The 17247-nt window shown below is 36.3% G+C and overlaps 2 protein-coding genes and 2 long non-coding RNA genes across 4 annotated transcripts; all 4 read right to left on the bottom strand.

The window, feature by feature from the left end:
* Positions 1 to 801: 801 nt before the first annotated feature.
* LOC141607311 (uncharacterized) lies at positions 802 to 3162 on the bottom strand. The gene is made up of 3 exons (XM_074426667.1): positions 2424 to 3162; positions 2197 to 2337; positions 802 to 2090 (listed from the first exon to the last, which is right to left on the bottom strand). The coding sequence occupies exons 1-3, from the start codon at positions 3160 to 3162 to the stop codon at positions 802 to 804; spliced, it is 2169 nt and encodes a 722-aa protein (XP_074282768.1).
* Positions 3163 to 3423: 261 nt separating this feature from the next.
* On the bottom strand, positions 3424 to 5834 carry LOC141607310 (uncharacterized). Its single transcript, XM_074426666.1, has 4 exons — positions 5714 to 5834; positions 4200 to 5585; positions 3612 to 3930; positions 3424 to 3523 (listed from the first exon to the last, which is right to left on the bottom strand). The coding sequence occupies exons 1-4, from the start codon at positions 5832 to 5834 to the stop codon at positions 3424 to 3426; spliced, it is 1926 nt and encodes a 641-aa protein (XP_074282767.1).
* Positions 5835 to 6888: 1054 nt separating this feature from the next.
* LOC141608893 (uncharacterized) lies at positions 6889 to 7814 on the bottom strand. Its single transcript, XR_012527045.1, has 3 exons — positions 7661 to 7814; positions 7280 to 7565; positions 6889 to 7198 (listed from the first exon to the last, which is right to left on the bottom strand). It is a non-coding gene; the product is annotated as an uncharacterized LOC141608893 (long non-coding RNA).
* A 725-nt stretch (positions 7815 to 8539) lies between these two features.
* LOC141608892 (uncharacterized) lies at positions 8540 to 12213 on the bottom strand. The gene is made up of 3 exons (XR_012527044.1): positions 12150 to 12213; positions 8907 to 9072; positions 8540 to 8809 (listed from the first exon to the last, which is right to left on the bottom strand). It is a non-coding gene; the product is annotated as an uncharacterized LOC141608892 (long non-coding RNA).
* Positions 12214 to 17247: the final 5034 nt, after the last annotated feature.

Genomic DNA, 17247 nt, shown 5'->3' with positions numbered 1-17247 from the left:
TGGTGTGAGGAGTATTGTCAGGCGGTGTTATGTTTTAAGGAAAAATAAATTTAATATAAACTAACTTAATAGTAATTGGATGCAGGTATTAAAACCACACATGGAGAACATACCCTGGTGCCACGGTCAGTTAAAGAGGTGGCAGGATAGTCTTTCTTTGATAAATTCTATATACTGCTACGTCCTGGGTCGTTATCGTTGCTACTCCTGAATAAGTCCAGCCGTTGTACCCTTCCTCAGGTCTGCTCCTGGTCGGGTTTAAATGCTGGTGGTGAGGTGTTCATCGTCGGCCATTGTTTGCTGCTGGTTATTGATCAATTGTGCCAGCATTCATCTTCAGGTAACAGTCAGTTGCCTAATCTCATTTATCCGTTTCTTATATTTTTGATTTGCACTGTTTCATTCAAAGGATTTATGAGGATCACAAGATTTTAAGTTGACTGATTTTGTCCTCGCGTGTTTTGTGTTATGTACTCATTTGAATGAAGGTCATCTTGCTCCTTGATCTATCTCATTCTGTTGGGGTGTTGATGGTTCCGATGATGTTTTTTTTTTTGCCTTCTCTATTCACTGATTGATCAAATGTAATTCGTATGAAACTGATTAAATGAGCACAAAATACTTTAAGACGATACTTTATCAACCTAGGGTTTAACTATAACGTTCAAAATCCTGTTAATGTTCCAACTATGTAATATCAGTTAAATTCGAAACTGAATAAATGAGCAGTAAATACTTTAATACAAAACTTCTTGAACTTAGGCTTGAATCATAATGTTCAAAATCGAGTTATTCTCCCTATTATTCAATAACAGGCAAATTCGAAAACACCTCTTTGTATACTATATTTCGTGTATATCCCTTGAAATTCTGGTCAATATCATCTATGAAGAACCTCAGCCCTTGCGTTGTCGTCGTCCTCGATGCCACACCGTACAACTGTCCGTGACTAAAAACTGGCTTCGGTAAGTATACCCCGACGTGTGTAAGGGATTGACCTTGACTCTTGTTTATGGTCATTGCATAGCATGGTTTTAGTGGACATTGTCTTCTCTTGAGAATGAATGGTACCTTAGGATCCGTCGATGTTAACATTATCCTTGGGATTAGCACATGCTTACCCACGTTTGATCCGGTGATAATCCTTGCTTCCACTATATATTCTCCTGTTCGTGTTACAATCAATCGAGTTCCATTACATAATCCTTGTGAGGGGTTAATATTCCGTAAAAGCATTACTGGCATCCCTACCTTATGCTTGAGCTCGTGCTTTGGCAGGCCTTGTAGATTTAGCGTATTTAGGTACTCGATTGGGTAAGTCGAGAACTGGTCTTCGCTGTTTATAGAAGCCGCACATACTTCATCGCAACTTTTATATATTTTATACTTGCCAGGGATTTGCCCGGTCATATAGTCGTTTACTGTATCTGCTGTTTCGTTCAAAGGAGTCAGTATTGCCCGTTCACGCAAGTATTCATCATCCTTACTTCCTTCTACGAAACTCGGGTAAATTTCATCGACTACTTGTTTAATATCAAGCTTCCCACACATTGATGTGTATTCTTCTGGTATCTTTATCCATGTCCCTTCATCCTCATGCTCTTCCGCTTTCGCTTCTAACCTCCCGTCACCCATAGCCAATAACCACTTATTAAATCTGTGTCTTTGACCATCTGAATCTGTAACCCTTATGCTCTTCCTTAGAAGAAACACGGTGCATGATTTCCATATATGTGATCTGCTTATTGAGGCTTGTACGATATCCTGTCTCTTCCCCTTCGATACGATGGGGAGCACTTGTCTGAAATCGCCTCCAAGTAACACCACCTTTCCCCCGAACATCTTTGAAGATGCGTCCGGATCGGTGTAGCTTACTATATCCCTCATCGTACGATCTAGTGCTTCAAAAGCATTCCTGTGGTCCATTGGTGCCTCATCCCATATAATCAATGACGTCTCCCGTAGTAGTTCAGCCAGCTGACTATTCTGTTTCACATTACATGTCGAGTCGTCGAATAGCTCAATAGGTATATCAAACCTACTATGCGCTGTCCTTCCCCCTGGTAGTAGTAACGCTGCGATACCTGTAACTGTATCGTTAGTATTTAAAGTGCCATTATCATTATATCTTTTTCTTTTTCTTGTTTGCAGTTTTTACATTTATTGTTAAACACTTAGTTAATTTAGATATCTAACCGGACGATGCCACATTGAGTACAATCTTGCCCTCCGACCGCAGTTTCACTGAGATTGCCCCGTATAAGAATGTCTTTCTTGTTCCTCCATGACCGTAAACGAAAAACAATTCCTGTAATTTGCTACTGACAGCATTGATAACTGCATCATAGACATCTACATTTGTAGAAAATTGTTAATACTTTGTCATGGATTTTACGATGCTTATTTTCTAGTGTATGACATACCTTTTTGCTCTGTGTTTAGTAATTTGACCTTCTCCTCCCACTCGTCTCTCAGCTGTTTGCGATCGTACTTCTTCTCATCCCTAATCAGTCTGTTCTCCATGCCGTGCACATCGGATTCCACCGGTTGCGGCATACTTTCTATGTCCGATAGTCTTTTGCCGTATCTCATTAGAATTTTGTCTATCTCAAGTAGGGTGTATGACCGTTTGGCGGCATCACTAAGTTCTAAATTAGGGTCTCCAAACAATCTTCTTTTCTTGCGCTCAATGTCCTCTGATAGCATCCCATAACTCTCCTTCCACAGCTTCGTGATATCTGTTACTTCACAAAACAGAATCATCGTGACGAATAGTTCCTTTAGCTGCGACGGCATCGCCCATTTATTTGCCTCTGACATGGCTTCATGCCACTCTTTATCATTATTTAAAAGGCCATGTGCATAACAAGCTTCCTTGAATATAGGGTACCCAACGTCTCCCAATGTTCTAATTTCTTTATAACTTTGCGCACCCTTGACTATGTTAAGAAGCACTCTCAGGTAGTACTTTTCTCTGGCTGTTGAGTGAACGTAAACCATCCTGCCAATGCACTTCCCTTGCTTCCTTTTGTGCCATCCCCCTTCCTTCCACACGTATTTTGTTGAAAATTCCGCATAGGATAACGTTCTTGCATCTGGCTGATTTGCATTTGTTGCCATCCACGCTGTCATCATTATTTCTGTGCTGTTTTTCTCCTCCATTATTTCTTCTAGCATATCACTGTCCTTAATCACCACTTATTGTTCTCCTTCCAGGTGCACGGGGAGGCGCATCACTGAAGGATATCTCTCCTAGATATCAAACTCAAAGATTCTCCAGGCCGCCTATGATGCAGATAGATATCGACAATCCATGTAAGCCTTTATCTCGTCATGTGTGTCCTCTTGTATGACTAAAGTTGCCTTATCTGGTCCCTTTGATATATATTTAAACAAATACTTTATGGCTTTTGCTGTGTTGCACTACTTGACATTGATGTGTGCATCAAACATTAAAAGCAACCCTGGGCTATATGGTACAATAGATCTATTGTCCATCTCATGGATACCCTTTTTAATGGTCCTGCACGTAGAAATTTAACGGTTAGTTCACGTTAGTGACACTCTTGTCATTAGGTTAGAAAGTGGGCAGCTTTAGAATATGTATTTACCTACTGTCCTTCCTTCTTCTGTACACTGGATACCCATTGTGATCCAATGTTGTGCTCTCGTTATGTTCCTTTGGATATTTCTTTGTGCAAACATCATTCATCATACATGGGTAATTAGGACCATCTTTGCCGCATGGTTCATGGACCATAGAGCGTGACACAATTTCATATAACCGTGGCTCCTTGTTTTTGTCAGGTATCTCCGCATGGATTATGGTGTCGATGAAGTCGGTTGACACCTCTTCACTCCCTCTCCGCAGCCACAATAATATATGAGCATGAGGTAAACCTCTGTTCTGAAACTCTATGGTATAAATATCTGCAGGGGCGGGGAACATATGTTAGTTATTTACATTTAAGAATATTATTTGACATTGCGGTTCAGTTGATTGAACAGAATAAGTTCAGAAAAAGCCATGGATCTGATCTTGTTTGTTCATCAAAGTTTTGTTCTTTTTGTAGGAAGGTTTAGGCTGGTTAATTGTTTCATTCTATGGGTGGTCTTTACAGATCACTGTTGCATTGACGGGGAACATATTTTAATTTTTGACATTTAAAAATAGTACTATTTATTTTATCAAGGATTACCTGCAACGGTAGGTCCAAAATAGTCTTCCTTTTTCAAAAGGTGCATAAGTTGCAGGAGCTTCATCTTGAAAACTCTGGCCACGATATCTGAACGGTCCTCAACTTTTTGTCCCCCCATGAGAGTCAGAGCTGCCTCGACCTCTGGCCATCTTGGATTTGCAGTGAATGTTAGAAATAAGTGAGGATTTCCGTACCACCGACAGATGGCCATTGCATCTTGGTAGTTTTGTTGCATGTATCTCGGGCTTCCAGTAAATGAGGGAGGCAGATATATTCTCTGGCCAATCGTTATCCCTATTGTATCTCCTTGTGTAATGGCGTCATATAAGTTATTTACAACATCACATCTGAACTTGTCTTGATTATTCCTAATAAACCAGAGTCTTTCTGACTCGATCGCACAACAACAATCTACTAAAAATTGCTGGACCAATCTACCGGAATATAGTAATGGACCGCCTCCTACCTCCCTCTGTTGTATCCGATACGCATAGTATTCTCTCATAGTGACGTATTCCCTCTTGCCCTTCTTTCGTGTCCCATCTGGTACGTAATATGTTATTCCAGTATGGTAACTATCCTCGCCATAGGGAAATAATAGCGGATACTGCAGAGCCATATAGGAAGAATGTAGCTCGCTAATTGCTTGTAACCCTCTCGATCTATGATGTACAACTATGTCCTTCCCTCTGGACTCGGTACTATTATCGTGTATAATGAGTGCGGCGATCTCTGACGCTGTTGGAGTATTATATATCCTGTCATTAGGCTTCCTTGTACCTAACAATTTGACTGATAATCGTATGTTTTCGTCCTCCTTTATTCTCTCTTTTGCCATACGAAATGTCTTTGCTAGTGGGTTAAATTCGTCTAACATGTCCTTTAGTTTTGTTAGGATGTCATGATCTAAGGTAGGGTTGTCCTCTCTTCTGGCCACGGCCTTTTTTCTTAGCGATATCTCTGAGGCGGTATCGTAGACATATAATTGTGCATATGATGGCTGGGCCCCATCTTCTGGAAGCAGCGTTCCCATATGGTGGAGGACCTGGTCGCTTACCCGGAAGACGTAGCTACCTGGCCTCTGGTTAACCGAGTTGTCAATCTTTGCTCCCATAGAAGTGAATGCGTAACAGGAATTGTATACTCTAATTAACTGTCTGAAGTGTTTTGATTCCTTATCTTCATGGGTTAGTAGCCTTCTTAAGATATCGGGTGCATCCTTTAGTCCCTTCAAACGAACCTTACCATCTCTACAACACATGTTGAACCTTATGTTGTTTCGTGTGCTTGTGTTTTTTATTCTCTCATCGAACCACATAATGGCACCACATGAAGGGCAGTTGTACTCAGCATCGCCTAGGTAGCGATACTCTTTTTCTTTGTTCTCTACGACAAATATACCATTATTAATCTAATCAGTATAAAAATTGAAAAAAAATTTAAATATTGTCTGGCTGTTGAACAACAGCCTAATACTTTCTTGATTGGTACAGAAGATAAGTTTAGTAATTTACCTAGTTGCCCTTTTTCGTCATTGTCTATCTGTTCTTCAGAATTGTTACCTACTCTTTGCCTCTTCCTTCTGCCTTCTGAGACGATCCTCCTACGTTTGTTCCTCTTATCTACCCCTTCCATTATTGTTGTTTACTTGGGTTGTAAAAACTCTGTTGGAGCAGGAATAATTGTTGTGTTTATTTGAAGAATACATATGCTTAAGTAGGAGTGGAAGACGTTTTTGTCTCCAATTAGGTTTTACATATATATTTTATTAAAGAGTGGCAGACTTCTTATAGTAAACATAAACAATATATAATATGGTCTCCTTTCCAATTGGTTTTTATATATAGTTTCTATTTTAAATTTTATCTATTGATGGTTTGTCAGTGTTGGGATTACTATAGTTGCAATATCTAACTCTAATTTTTTATCGTATTGTTATAATTTCAGTTATGAAGCGCTCTTCAGCTACTGTTTAATTGTTATGCAGGTTTGTGCAACTCCTGGTGGGATACCTAAGGGGGCAGTTGAACGTTTTGATATTACAATGAAGCATGGTATCTGTCTGTGATGAAATTTTGCCTGTGTATTATCCGGATTATCAGTGTCAACAATCAAATTATCTTTAATACTTGTCATACGCACCTGGGTATTTTAAATTCGGCTTGCTCATTTCTGTGATCGAACATGAATTGTCACAGTCAGCTTTCAGGAAAAAAAAACCCTCTGGGAATTAACATCAGTAGTGTCTCTGAAAGAATAGTATTCTCTAAACCATTCAAGACACTAACTTTCTTGAAAATACCCTCAAATTTCACAAACCCGTTAGCTAACTTTGGAGAACTAAGCTCTGACATTTGTCTATCTTTTTTTAATTGGGCGAATTCTTCAGGAAATCCATGCATCTCCAGGAGTTCATGTCTGATAATGAGGCATTCTTCTGAGGTTGGTCTTGTGTGAGATGGGTACGGTTCTGTGAATGAGAGTTTGATTTTATTTCGGGGAATTTTAATTGCAGCTGCTGAAGAAGTTTGCTTTCTTTTTCTGGGTTTTTGCGCTTCTGGAGATTGGTTATGCGATTTCAGGTTGGCACAAACTGGTATTTATTCTTTATTACTCAATATGAAAAGTATGTAATATCTAATGATAATACATCAATTATTGTCTAAGTAAATAAAAATAGTAACTAATAATATGTAGATGTGCTACATACAGCAAACTTTAGGAAGTATCTAGGAATTGAAAGTAACAACTAATGGTTTGTAGCTGTGTCATATACATCACAGCCATTATTAAATAACAACTAATATTATGTTTTTTATCCTATAAGCTATTAAGTAGTAGTTTAGAGCTATTCAGTCTTCCTTGAGATCTATTAAGTCAACCTCCTCGTGTCTTGTCTTCTTGTTTTTTGATGTGCTGCTCGACCCCTCGTCATCTGATTCGTCCACAATATGAACTTGACTTGAGCGTTTTGGTTGTGTATGTTCTCCGTTGACAGTCTGTATTTAGTGGTCGTATTGTTAATATCCACGCTTGGTTAAATTGAACCTATGAAACATTTAGTAATATTTAGTTATTACCTCATTGAAGCACTTCTCTGAGATGTCAATGACGTTGAAGCTCTTTCTTCTTTTAAGACCATGATTATAATCAGCAACCTTTATTTTGAAACAGAATTCTTTTCCAACGAAGGTGTTGAAAAGCAGATCCGGAATGTGATTGTAGTCTTCATCATCCTCGTCCTCAATTGGTTGGGAATCAAATAAGGTAAGAGCATCTTGACCAATAAGTTTTTTAGCTTCTTTGTCAAATATGACGAAAGATGTAGTAGAAGTAGCATCTTGCACTTTTAACTCGATACGTTACCTAACCCAAAGAACAGTCATATAGTTAGTTAATAATTTTGACAGTGTCACTATTACATCTATTAACAATCGGATTATTGTCTGAAAAAGTGATACCTGATTGTCTGAGTTTCACTTGGCTTCTTGCAAGTATCACACCAAAGGCCAGATGCCTTATGACGTGGCTTACTGGTGCACCCAAAACATGACTGGTAATTCCAAGGTTTTTCTCTTGGGATACATTTTACTTTAGCGGTACAATAACATATAAGATCCTAAATGTCCAGAAAAAAGAATAAAAAAGGGCTTAGTGAACTAAAGGAGAGAAAAAAGGACAGTTAATAACTTCATACCTTTTTGTACTCAGTTTCTGCATACTCTAAGAGGGTTGATATATCTTTCTGGGTGATTTCGTCTATAGATGCTTTGTGTTTGAAATCCCCATTCTTCTCACTATAAATTGTAGTCAGTGTATTCACTTGAGGGAAGTCTAGATTGAGGTATAGACTACTTGATGAACAAGTTGATATACTATTGTATCCTGAAATTTTTTTAAGAACAAAAAATTTAGAGACATGCTTTAAATTTTAGAAATAGCATAGTAATAATGAATAAATTTCATACTTACCATTATAGTTCTTTACTATGAGAGATGTAACGACGGCTACGGTGGGTAAGTTAGAACCAGTAAGTTTTTCTTTTTGTAGATGGTAGTTGGCAAGACATTGATCCCATAGAGTAATTCTTACATGATCACCCCTGTTTAAAAAATAAAGGAGGTTATAAAGTATTGGAGGCAGGGAGTAAAGTATAGCATATAGATTATAATCCAAGAGTTGGGTACATACACTTCATTTTCAATCTTTATTGCAAGAGAATTGTTTCTGGGTTTCTCGTCGATAACAACTCCGTATAGATCTGTAAATTCGGAGTACTGTTAGAAAGGAAGATATTAATTACGAAATATTAATTAAGGTTAGTTCACATACCAGTAAGTATATAGTGGTTATCACGGCGATGGTCTAGATTGTCGAATGGAACAAAGTCGAATCTATGAATAGGAATAATACTATCTTCTAATGTCATGGCCTTGGCAAAAGTAGAGTAAAAGAACTTCAGCATAATCTTGTTGTCGCTTACAACACGATAAGCGGTCCTATTTGGGATAATCTCAAAGTTTTTGAGGATATGGATTTTTCCATCACAAATTTTTGATTCGAAGCGTTTCCAGAAATAACCTGGGATGGTTGCCTCCACGTACCCTCCCTGTAAAGGGTTTACAAAAATATAGTTTGACGTCAGTTCGTTGTCCTGGGTGGAAAACGTAAAATATATGTCCAGAGAAAATAGAATAGTTCGTTACCTCTTCATCTATGAGGACCGTAGAAACATAAAGAAGCTCAGATTTGTTGGTTGGACGATAAACTTTGCACAATCTTGTCACACGAACCCTGATTTTCCAATTGTTACTGCCGGAGTCTTCGTTGTCAGAAGGTGTTGGTCTTAGTTCATTGATCAGCGAATAAGATCTGTGTATAGAGAAATTCAAGTTAATATGAGTTAAGTTAAATATGTTTGGATGCAGGTACTAAAAGTATAGATGGAGAACATGAGAACATACCTTGGTGCCATGGCTGCCTAAAGAGTTTGCAGGAAAGTTTTTTTGCAAGTAAGTTTAACGTTGGCATTAGTTTATTTATATAGTGTTTGTAAGATTTATCTATTTCTCTAGGATTAGGAATTTATGAGCTAAGAGATAAGAGTTCACAAATAGTGTTTAACATGAACGTCAATTGGAATAAACGTGCAGGAGGATGGCATTGAAGACAGCATGCATTTAACAAATTTTTAATGTAGTATTTGATTTGTGGTAGAATGGGGAACGTATTTTTTTTCAGTGTATATTCCATAAGAGAAGATATATTTCCATATATTTGTGTACATAGGGATAATAATAATTTTTAAAAAGATTTTTTAGAAGGTATTTTATTATATTTGTGTATATTCCATAAGAGAGTATTTTTTAATGTAGTATTTGATCAGATAATAGTCTTGTGTAGATAGGAATAAGACTTTTTAATAAGAATTTTTAAATAGTATTTGTTTTGTGGTAGAATGTGGAAAAAGAGAGTTGATTCAAAAATATTTTCAACGTGATATTTTTGAATAAGCAAGTTGTTAATTTTCAAAAGTTGGTATTTTTTTAATGTAGTATTTGATAAGATAGTAGTATTTTTTTAATTTTAATATAATTATTATTTTGGTTCGAGTGTTTAAGAAAGCATGGAGTCTCTAGAATTGCCTGAAAAAAGCCTCTTTTATATATATACTAGATTTAATGTCCGTGCGATGCACGGGCCACTTGTAATATTCTGTCTCTTGAACCACCGGTGAACGCCAAGTTACAAAATAACCACTATAAATGTCAACTTCTGTTTACAAAGAGACTCGATGCAACCTCCAACTCCAAACTAACTAAGTTAGTCATATCCTAATACATTTCTAATTTACTAAAAACACTCGAATAGTTAAAACTAATTCTACGCAATAATTATTATTAAATTCCTTATGATGAAAGCTTTCATATGAGTATACTTCGTACTTCATATATGATTTCTTGTATTTTGACATTGAAAAGAAAAATGAGCGTCTCGAAAAGTGAGAATAATGTGTTCTGTATATAAAAAACAAACAGAGGGAGTAAATCAACATATGACTAATAAGACAATTGAGTTTGATTTTCTTTTTAACTGATTGTTTTATTATTAGACGTATATTTATTTTTAAAATTATAAAAGTCAATAGGCACTGGGTCTTTGTTGTATTTAATGGAATCGTCTTGCGAATTGCGTTTATCAAAGTCCAAGTTTAGTATAGGAAAAATTATTCCATTATAATTTAAGAATGGAAAACATGCTTTGCTTCTTGCGAATTGCTTCAGTGTAGTCGTTGGAGTGTTTATAAATACTCGTACTTCTGAGCGTTGGAAAATTTCATAACCAAACAACCTATAACTCAACATATCTACATCTCGAATCCGGCCTTTTGTATCTCGAAATTGAGATGGATAATGTTAAATAGTGCTCCCTCCTATTCTAAATAACTCTCCCTGTTTCCTATTTCGTCTATTCACAATACTCTCCCTATTTTCTTATTTGACAAACTTTTATACTTATTTTAATCACACACCCCACAACAATACCTCACAATACTCATACTTTATCTTATTTTAATCGCCTTACGGTCCTTACCCCCACAACAATACTTATTTTAATCACCTTATCCCATAAAATACTTATTTTAATCACACGGTGCCTTCCCCTCTCCAATCTCCTACCCACTACAATACTTTACCATATAATACTCTTCTCTCTTAATTCCCGTGTCCTCCATGAAAGGGGAGGATTATTAAGAATAGGGGGGAGTATTCCCTTTCATGCACTTCAAAGGTAACATGGAGTCATTTTTTGTGAGAGAAAAAATGGATCTATGTTAACTTTGAAGTGGATGGAAGAGAGTACTAATTTGAGCTACAATAACTCAATCGTTACCATCAAAATTCAGCGTTACAATTTACCAGAATTACCTTACATCACTTCCCTACTATACCAAAGTATTCCATAGACGGGGACACTACATATAGAACCTCCGATTTACGATAACACACCGTGAGCCCTTAGCTTTAAAAGCTGACACCAAATGCATGTTGCGTTTTCAGGGGTTGTTTGGGTAGAAAGTAATATCTGGTTAAGCGGAGTGGTCAATAGCAACGGGTCAATATCAGAGCAGATGAGTTTATACAGACTCAAATTTTTCAATAGGTCTTGGTATAGACGGGTGGGGCGAACAGACGGGTAAAGACCTCTAATAAAATGGGTAGGAGGGACAAGGTGGGACACCCCCCATGTGCTTCCCACTTTATGGCAAATGGGTATTTTGTAAGGGAAAATGGTATCCGTCTATACGTATAGACGGATAGTGTCCGTCTATAATGAGAATTTGTGCAAATTTTTAGTCACTCATTTCCTGCAAAACATCATATTTGTATTAGCCACTCTCTCCATTCCACTTTTTTTATCCAATTTCTAAAATTTGTATGGTGAATGGGTGGACAATCACTTTGCAATATAAACTCATTTGACCTTCGTAGTACTCCATAATTATAACTCACTGAAATTTCAAAATAATCAAGTTAAACATGTGGGATAGAAAAATATACAAATTAATTAATCAACAGTTCAACACCTAAGGTACACCCACACAGCCGTTACGAAACTAATTATCCGTGTGGTTAAAGAATTCAATATTGGTCCTTTCCGAGTCCTCGACGGTCAAAACTCTTGCGATAAAGACGAAGATTAATCGGTAAACCTATTTCGGAGTATAATCAAACAAATATAAGAATATGTTTTATGCGTAAAAAAGCTACGAAGTAATATACTATAAGGAGGGGTAGAATGCTTGTCGTTTATTCTAAGCTATGATAAAGAAAGGAAAGCATGGAGAGACATTCAGTGATCCGAACAACTATAATAATCTCGCAAGTTAATAACATTAATAATAACCTCTTGAAGCGTCTTTAATAATCAAGTTAAAAAGTCATTACCTTTATGGACATAATTCTATAGCTATCAATCTATCATAGCTGCTGTGTCATACAATCGTCAAACCTGCAAATAAATTGCCACGATTAGATCCAAATAATGATAATAATTGCTCAGTATATGAAAAAACACTCAACCAAATGGAGATATAATACACACATTACTACTATTACAATGTAAAAACACATTCATTTATTGGTTAAGAAAATACTGCAAATAAAATCATAATAAAACGTAACATGAATAAATAAAATCATAGTGAAAGGTAGGTAACGTTGGTGACAATTCGTAAAGGGGTATTTATATACAAAAATAGAGTGTTAATTTGATATAGTAGTTATTTTATGCAAATAGGATTTCTGTGGTGTTGTGGGGGTAGAGTTTTATTTTATGTAAGTCATGTTCTATATCTCCTCCGACCTTACTCATACGTAATAACAATATTATAATGTCATATCATATTATCTAATGACATAGGTTAGTTACATTGTTTTATATTAATATTAATTAAAATATTAAAATATTGCTTACGGTCTTTCATAAACATTGGACTCTCTATAATCGCTCGAAAAAAGCTTCCTTTATTAATATAGATAGATATTGATTAATTAATTATGGTGCTATAAGACATATAAGTACGAGACATTGACTTAGAATCCTTCTTTCGTTTCGTTGGACATTCGGTTAATGTTCTTTTATGCGTGGTATACCTCTATTGCATATTTTCTTGATTGAGTTATACATGGAAAACAGAGTATGCTATATGGATGTCGTAATTATTGTCTTGTACAATTATATTTATATATATGGTATTGTCACCTTGTATTAAGTTAGACCAATTTTGTTGTCTGGTCAAATGATTTTTCTATATACATTAAGTTGACTGTATAGACTAAATTTTAATGTCGAGTGATTCAAAATTTATTGGTTACAGATTAACCACAACATCTCTAATTAATTGAAATTTTATTTTGGAATCACATGTGGAAACTAGACATTATTTGGGATTAGTCGTATGTAATATAATGAGACTTACCCACAGGAATCTTGTTGTATGTATTTGTATGACTAGTTAGGATGATATATTGAATCTTGTTTCTTAATCTACCCACAGGAGTTAAGAGATATATATGGTTTGATAGTATCGTTATAAAGTTAAATTTATTTATGTATCTAATTGAGTAAAATTTTAGCCCACATGCAAGTTTTATGTCTCTAGATTCATATTTCAGCATGATTTACATTGGTAAAGCATGATTAAGTTTAAAGTCTCAATTTTTGTAATAAGCATGTTATTTATTATATTTGCAGCAATTTTACCTGGGAGTTCTACTGATATTAAATTTGACATTCCTGAATTGAATGGTGATAACTATAAGGTCTGGAAAAAGAGAATGCTACTGCAGTTGGGATGGTTAGATATTGATTATGCTATTCGGAAAGACGAACCACCTAAAGTAACTAAGGAAAGAACTAAAGAAGCAATTGATCTTTATGAAAAGTGGGAGAAATCTAATCGTCTCTCTATTATGTTCATAAAGACCAAAATGTGTGCTAGTATTCGTGGTTCTGTCGATCAGCATACTAAATTTAAAGATCTAATTACGGCCATCGATGAGCAGTTTGCAACTTCTGATAAAGCTCTTGCTAGTACCTTAATAATGCAGTTTTCATCTTTGAGGCTCACCGAGACTAAAGGTATGCGTGATTATATCATGCGCATGAGGGATATTGCAGCCCAACTTAAGACTTTGGAAGTTACCATGTCTGACTCTTTCCTTGTGCATTTCATTTTATGCACTCTTCCTCCAAAATATGCTTCTTTTAAGATCTCTTACAACACACATAAGGATAAATGGTCAATTAATGAACTTATGGCCATGTGTGTTCAAGAGGAGGGCAGACTGTTAATGGAGGAAGGTGAGAAGGTGAACCTTACTGTTGCTTCTTCTTCAAAGAGACAAAAGGGTCACACTAAAGATAAGGGAAAGGGAAAGATTTCAGCTGAGCCAGCCATTAAGAAGGAGTCGACGTTTTTCTTCTGTAAAAAGAAGGGACACATGAAAATAGACTGCATTAAGTTTAAGGCTTGGTTAAAGAAGAAAGGTAATTTTCACGCGTTTGTTTGTTATGAATCTAATATGGTTAATGTTAATCATAATACATGGTGGATTGATTCTGGAACTACAATCCATGTTTCGAATACCTTGCAAGGTATGACAAACCTAAGGAAACCAGTGGGCAGTGAACTTTCAATCTATTCAGGAAACCAGATTAGTTCACATGTGGAGGCCATTGGGACATGCAGTTTAATATTAAGTAGTGGTTTTATTTTGCATTTGGAAAAGACATTTTATGTTCTAAATTTCTCTAGAAATTTGATTTCGGTATCAAGACTTATACCTTTGGGTTTTACTTTTAATTTTTCAGACTCTGGATTCAGTATTCTCAGAAATTCTGAAATTATTGGTTATGGTATTTTGTCTGGTAATTTATATCGTCTTGAGCTGCAAAATAATATTACTCATAATTCTATGCATGTCAATGCTGGTTTAAAACGTTGTATTATGAATGAGAATTCCTCTATTTTGTGGCACCGGAGATTGGGACATATCTCCATTGAGATGGTAAAAAGATTAGCAAAAGATGGAGTACTTGATACTTTAGACTTTACTGATTTTGACACTTGTGTTAGTTGCATTAAGGGTAAGCAAACTAACATGTCTAAGAAAGGTGCAAAGAGAAGTTCTAGCCTATTAGAAATCATACATACGGATATTTATTGTCCGGACATGAACGCTAATGATCCAAAATATTTTATCACCTTTATTGATGATTACTCACGTTATATGTATCTTTACCTACTTCGTTCTAAGGATGAAGCTTTTGATGCTTTTTAAATTGTTTAAGGTTGAAGTAGAGAACCTATGCGGTAAGCGCACTAAGATTGTGAGATCTTATAGTGGTGGTGAATACTATGGTAGATACACTGAGAACGGACAAGCACCTGGTCCATTTGCAAAATTTCTTCAAGAGCATGGGATTGTTGCCCAATACACTATGCCTGGTTCTCCAGACCAGAATGGTGTAGCAGAAAGAAGAAATAGGACATTAATTGAGATGGTGCGTTGTATGAGAAGTAATGTTAAACTTCCTTCATTTTTGTGGGTTGATGCTCTTAAGACGGCAGCGTATATATTAAATCGGGTTCCTTCCAAGGTTGTGTCTAAGACACCTTTTGAGCTATTTAAAGGATGGAAACCGAGTTTGAGACATATACACATTTGGGGATGCCCGTCGGAGGCGAGAGTGTATAATCCACAAGAAAAGAAACTTGATCCAAGGACTATTAGTGGGTATTTCATTGGATATGCCGAAAAGTCTAAGGGTTATAGGTTTTATTATCCATCTCATAGTACAAGGATTGTGGAATCAAGAAATGCTAAATTTATTGAGAATGACTTGATCAGTGGGAGTGACCTAATTCGGGACATTGTCCTAGAGAGGGATCATCATGAAGTTTCACCCTCTGATTCGAGTGACAGATTGGTTGTCATTTACACTCTCAAGTTCAATCGAGTGTTACACAACCAGTGATAGAAATTCCACAAAATGTCGATCAAAATATGGTAGATCATAATGAGGAAGAGGTTCACCATGAGGATGAACAAGTTCCATTAAGAAGATCTATTCGTGAAAGGAGATCGGCTATTCTTGATGACTATGAAGTATATCTACAAGAATTGGATTATAATATTGGAGCTGATAATGATCCTATATCGTTTTCACAAGCCGTAAGTTCTACAGATTCTAAGTTATGGATGAATGCTATGAAAGATGAGATGAATTCTATGGCATCTAATGGAGTTTGGGATCTCGTTGTATTGCCTGATGGTGTAAAGCCTATTGGGTGCAAATGGGTCTATAAGACGAAAAGAGATTCACTTGGCAACATCGAGAGACATAAGGCAAGACTCGTTGCTAAAGGGTTCACTCAAAGGGAAGGAATTGACTACACAGAGACTTTTTCTCCTGTATCAAAGAAAGATTCTTTTCGAATTATCATGGCATTAGTAGCTCATTTTGATTACGAGTTACATCAGATGGATGTGAAAACAACATTTCTCAATGGTGATTTAGAGGAAGAGGTTGATATGAAACAACCTGAAGGATTCTTCTCTAAAAATGGTGAGCATTTGGTTTGTAAGCTAAATAAGTCCATATACGGTTTAAAACAAGCTTCCCGCCAATGGTATAAGAAATTCCATGAAGTTATTTCTTCATTTGGTTTCGAAGAAAATATAATGGATCAATGTATATATCTTAAGGTCAGTGGGAGTAAAGTTTATTTTCTAGTGTTGTATGTGGATGATATTTTGCTAGCAACCAATGATAAATGGTTGTTACATGAGGTGAAACAATTCCTTTCAAGTAATTTTGATATGAAGGATATGGGTGAGGCATCTTATGTCATTGGCATTAAGATCTATAGTGACAGATCTCGAGGCATTTTGGGGTTGTCTCAAGAGGTCTATATCAATAAAGTACTTGAAAGATTCAGGATGAAAGATTGTTCACCAAGTGTAGTACCAATTGTGAAAGGTGACCGGTTTTGCTTGAACCAGTGCCCTAGGAATGACATTGAAAAAGAACAAATGAAGAATATTCCATATGCTTCAGCTGTTGGTAGCATTATGTATGCTCAGTTCTGTACTAGACCCGATATTGCATATGCGGTTGGAGTGTTAGGAAGATATCAGAGTAACCCAGGACTTGATCACTGGAAGGCTGCAAAGAAAGTGTTGAGATACCTTCAAGGTACTAAGAATTACATGCTTATGTTTAGATGGACTGAGAATCTTGAAGTAGTAGGTTATTTCGACTCCGACTACGCTGGCTGCATAGATTCATGTAAATCCACATCAGGATATATGTTTATGCTAGCTGATGGAGCTGTGTCATGGAGGTGTGTGAAGCAAACCTTGACGGCTACTTCTACTATGGAGGCTGAGTTCGTATCTTGTTTTGAGGCTACTTCACATGGTGTTTGGTTGAAAAGTTTTATATCTGGGCTTAGAGTTATTGACTCTATTTTTAGGC

Source organism: Silene latifolia, chromosome 10 (assembly GCF_048544455.1).
Source record: "Silene latifolia isolate original U9 population chromosome 10, ASM4854445v1, whole genome shotgun sequence".
Taxonomy (NCBI): domain Eukaryota; kingdom Viridiplantae; phylum Streptophyta; class Magnoliopsida; order Caryophyllales; family Caryophyllaceae; genus Silene; species Silene latifolia.
This window is presented reverse-complemented; position numbering and strand designations above follow the sequence as displayed.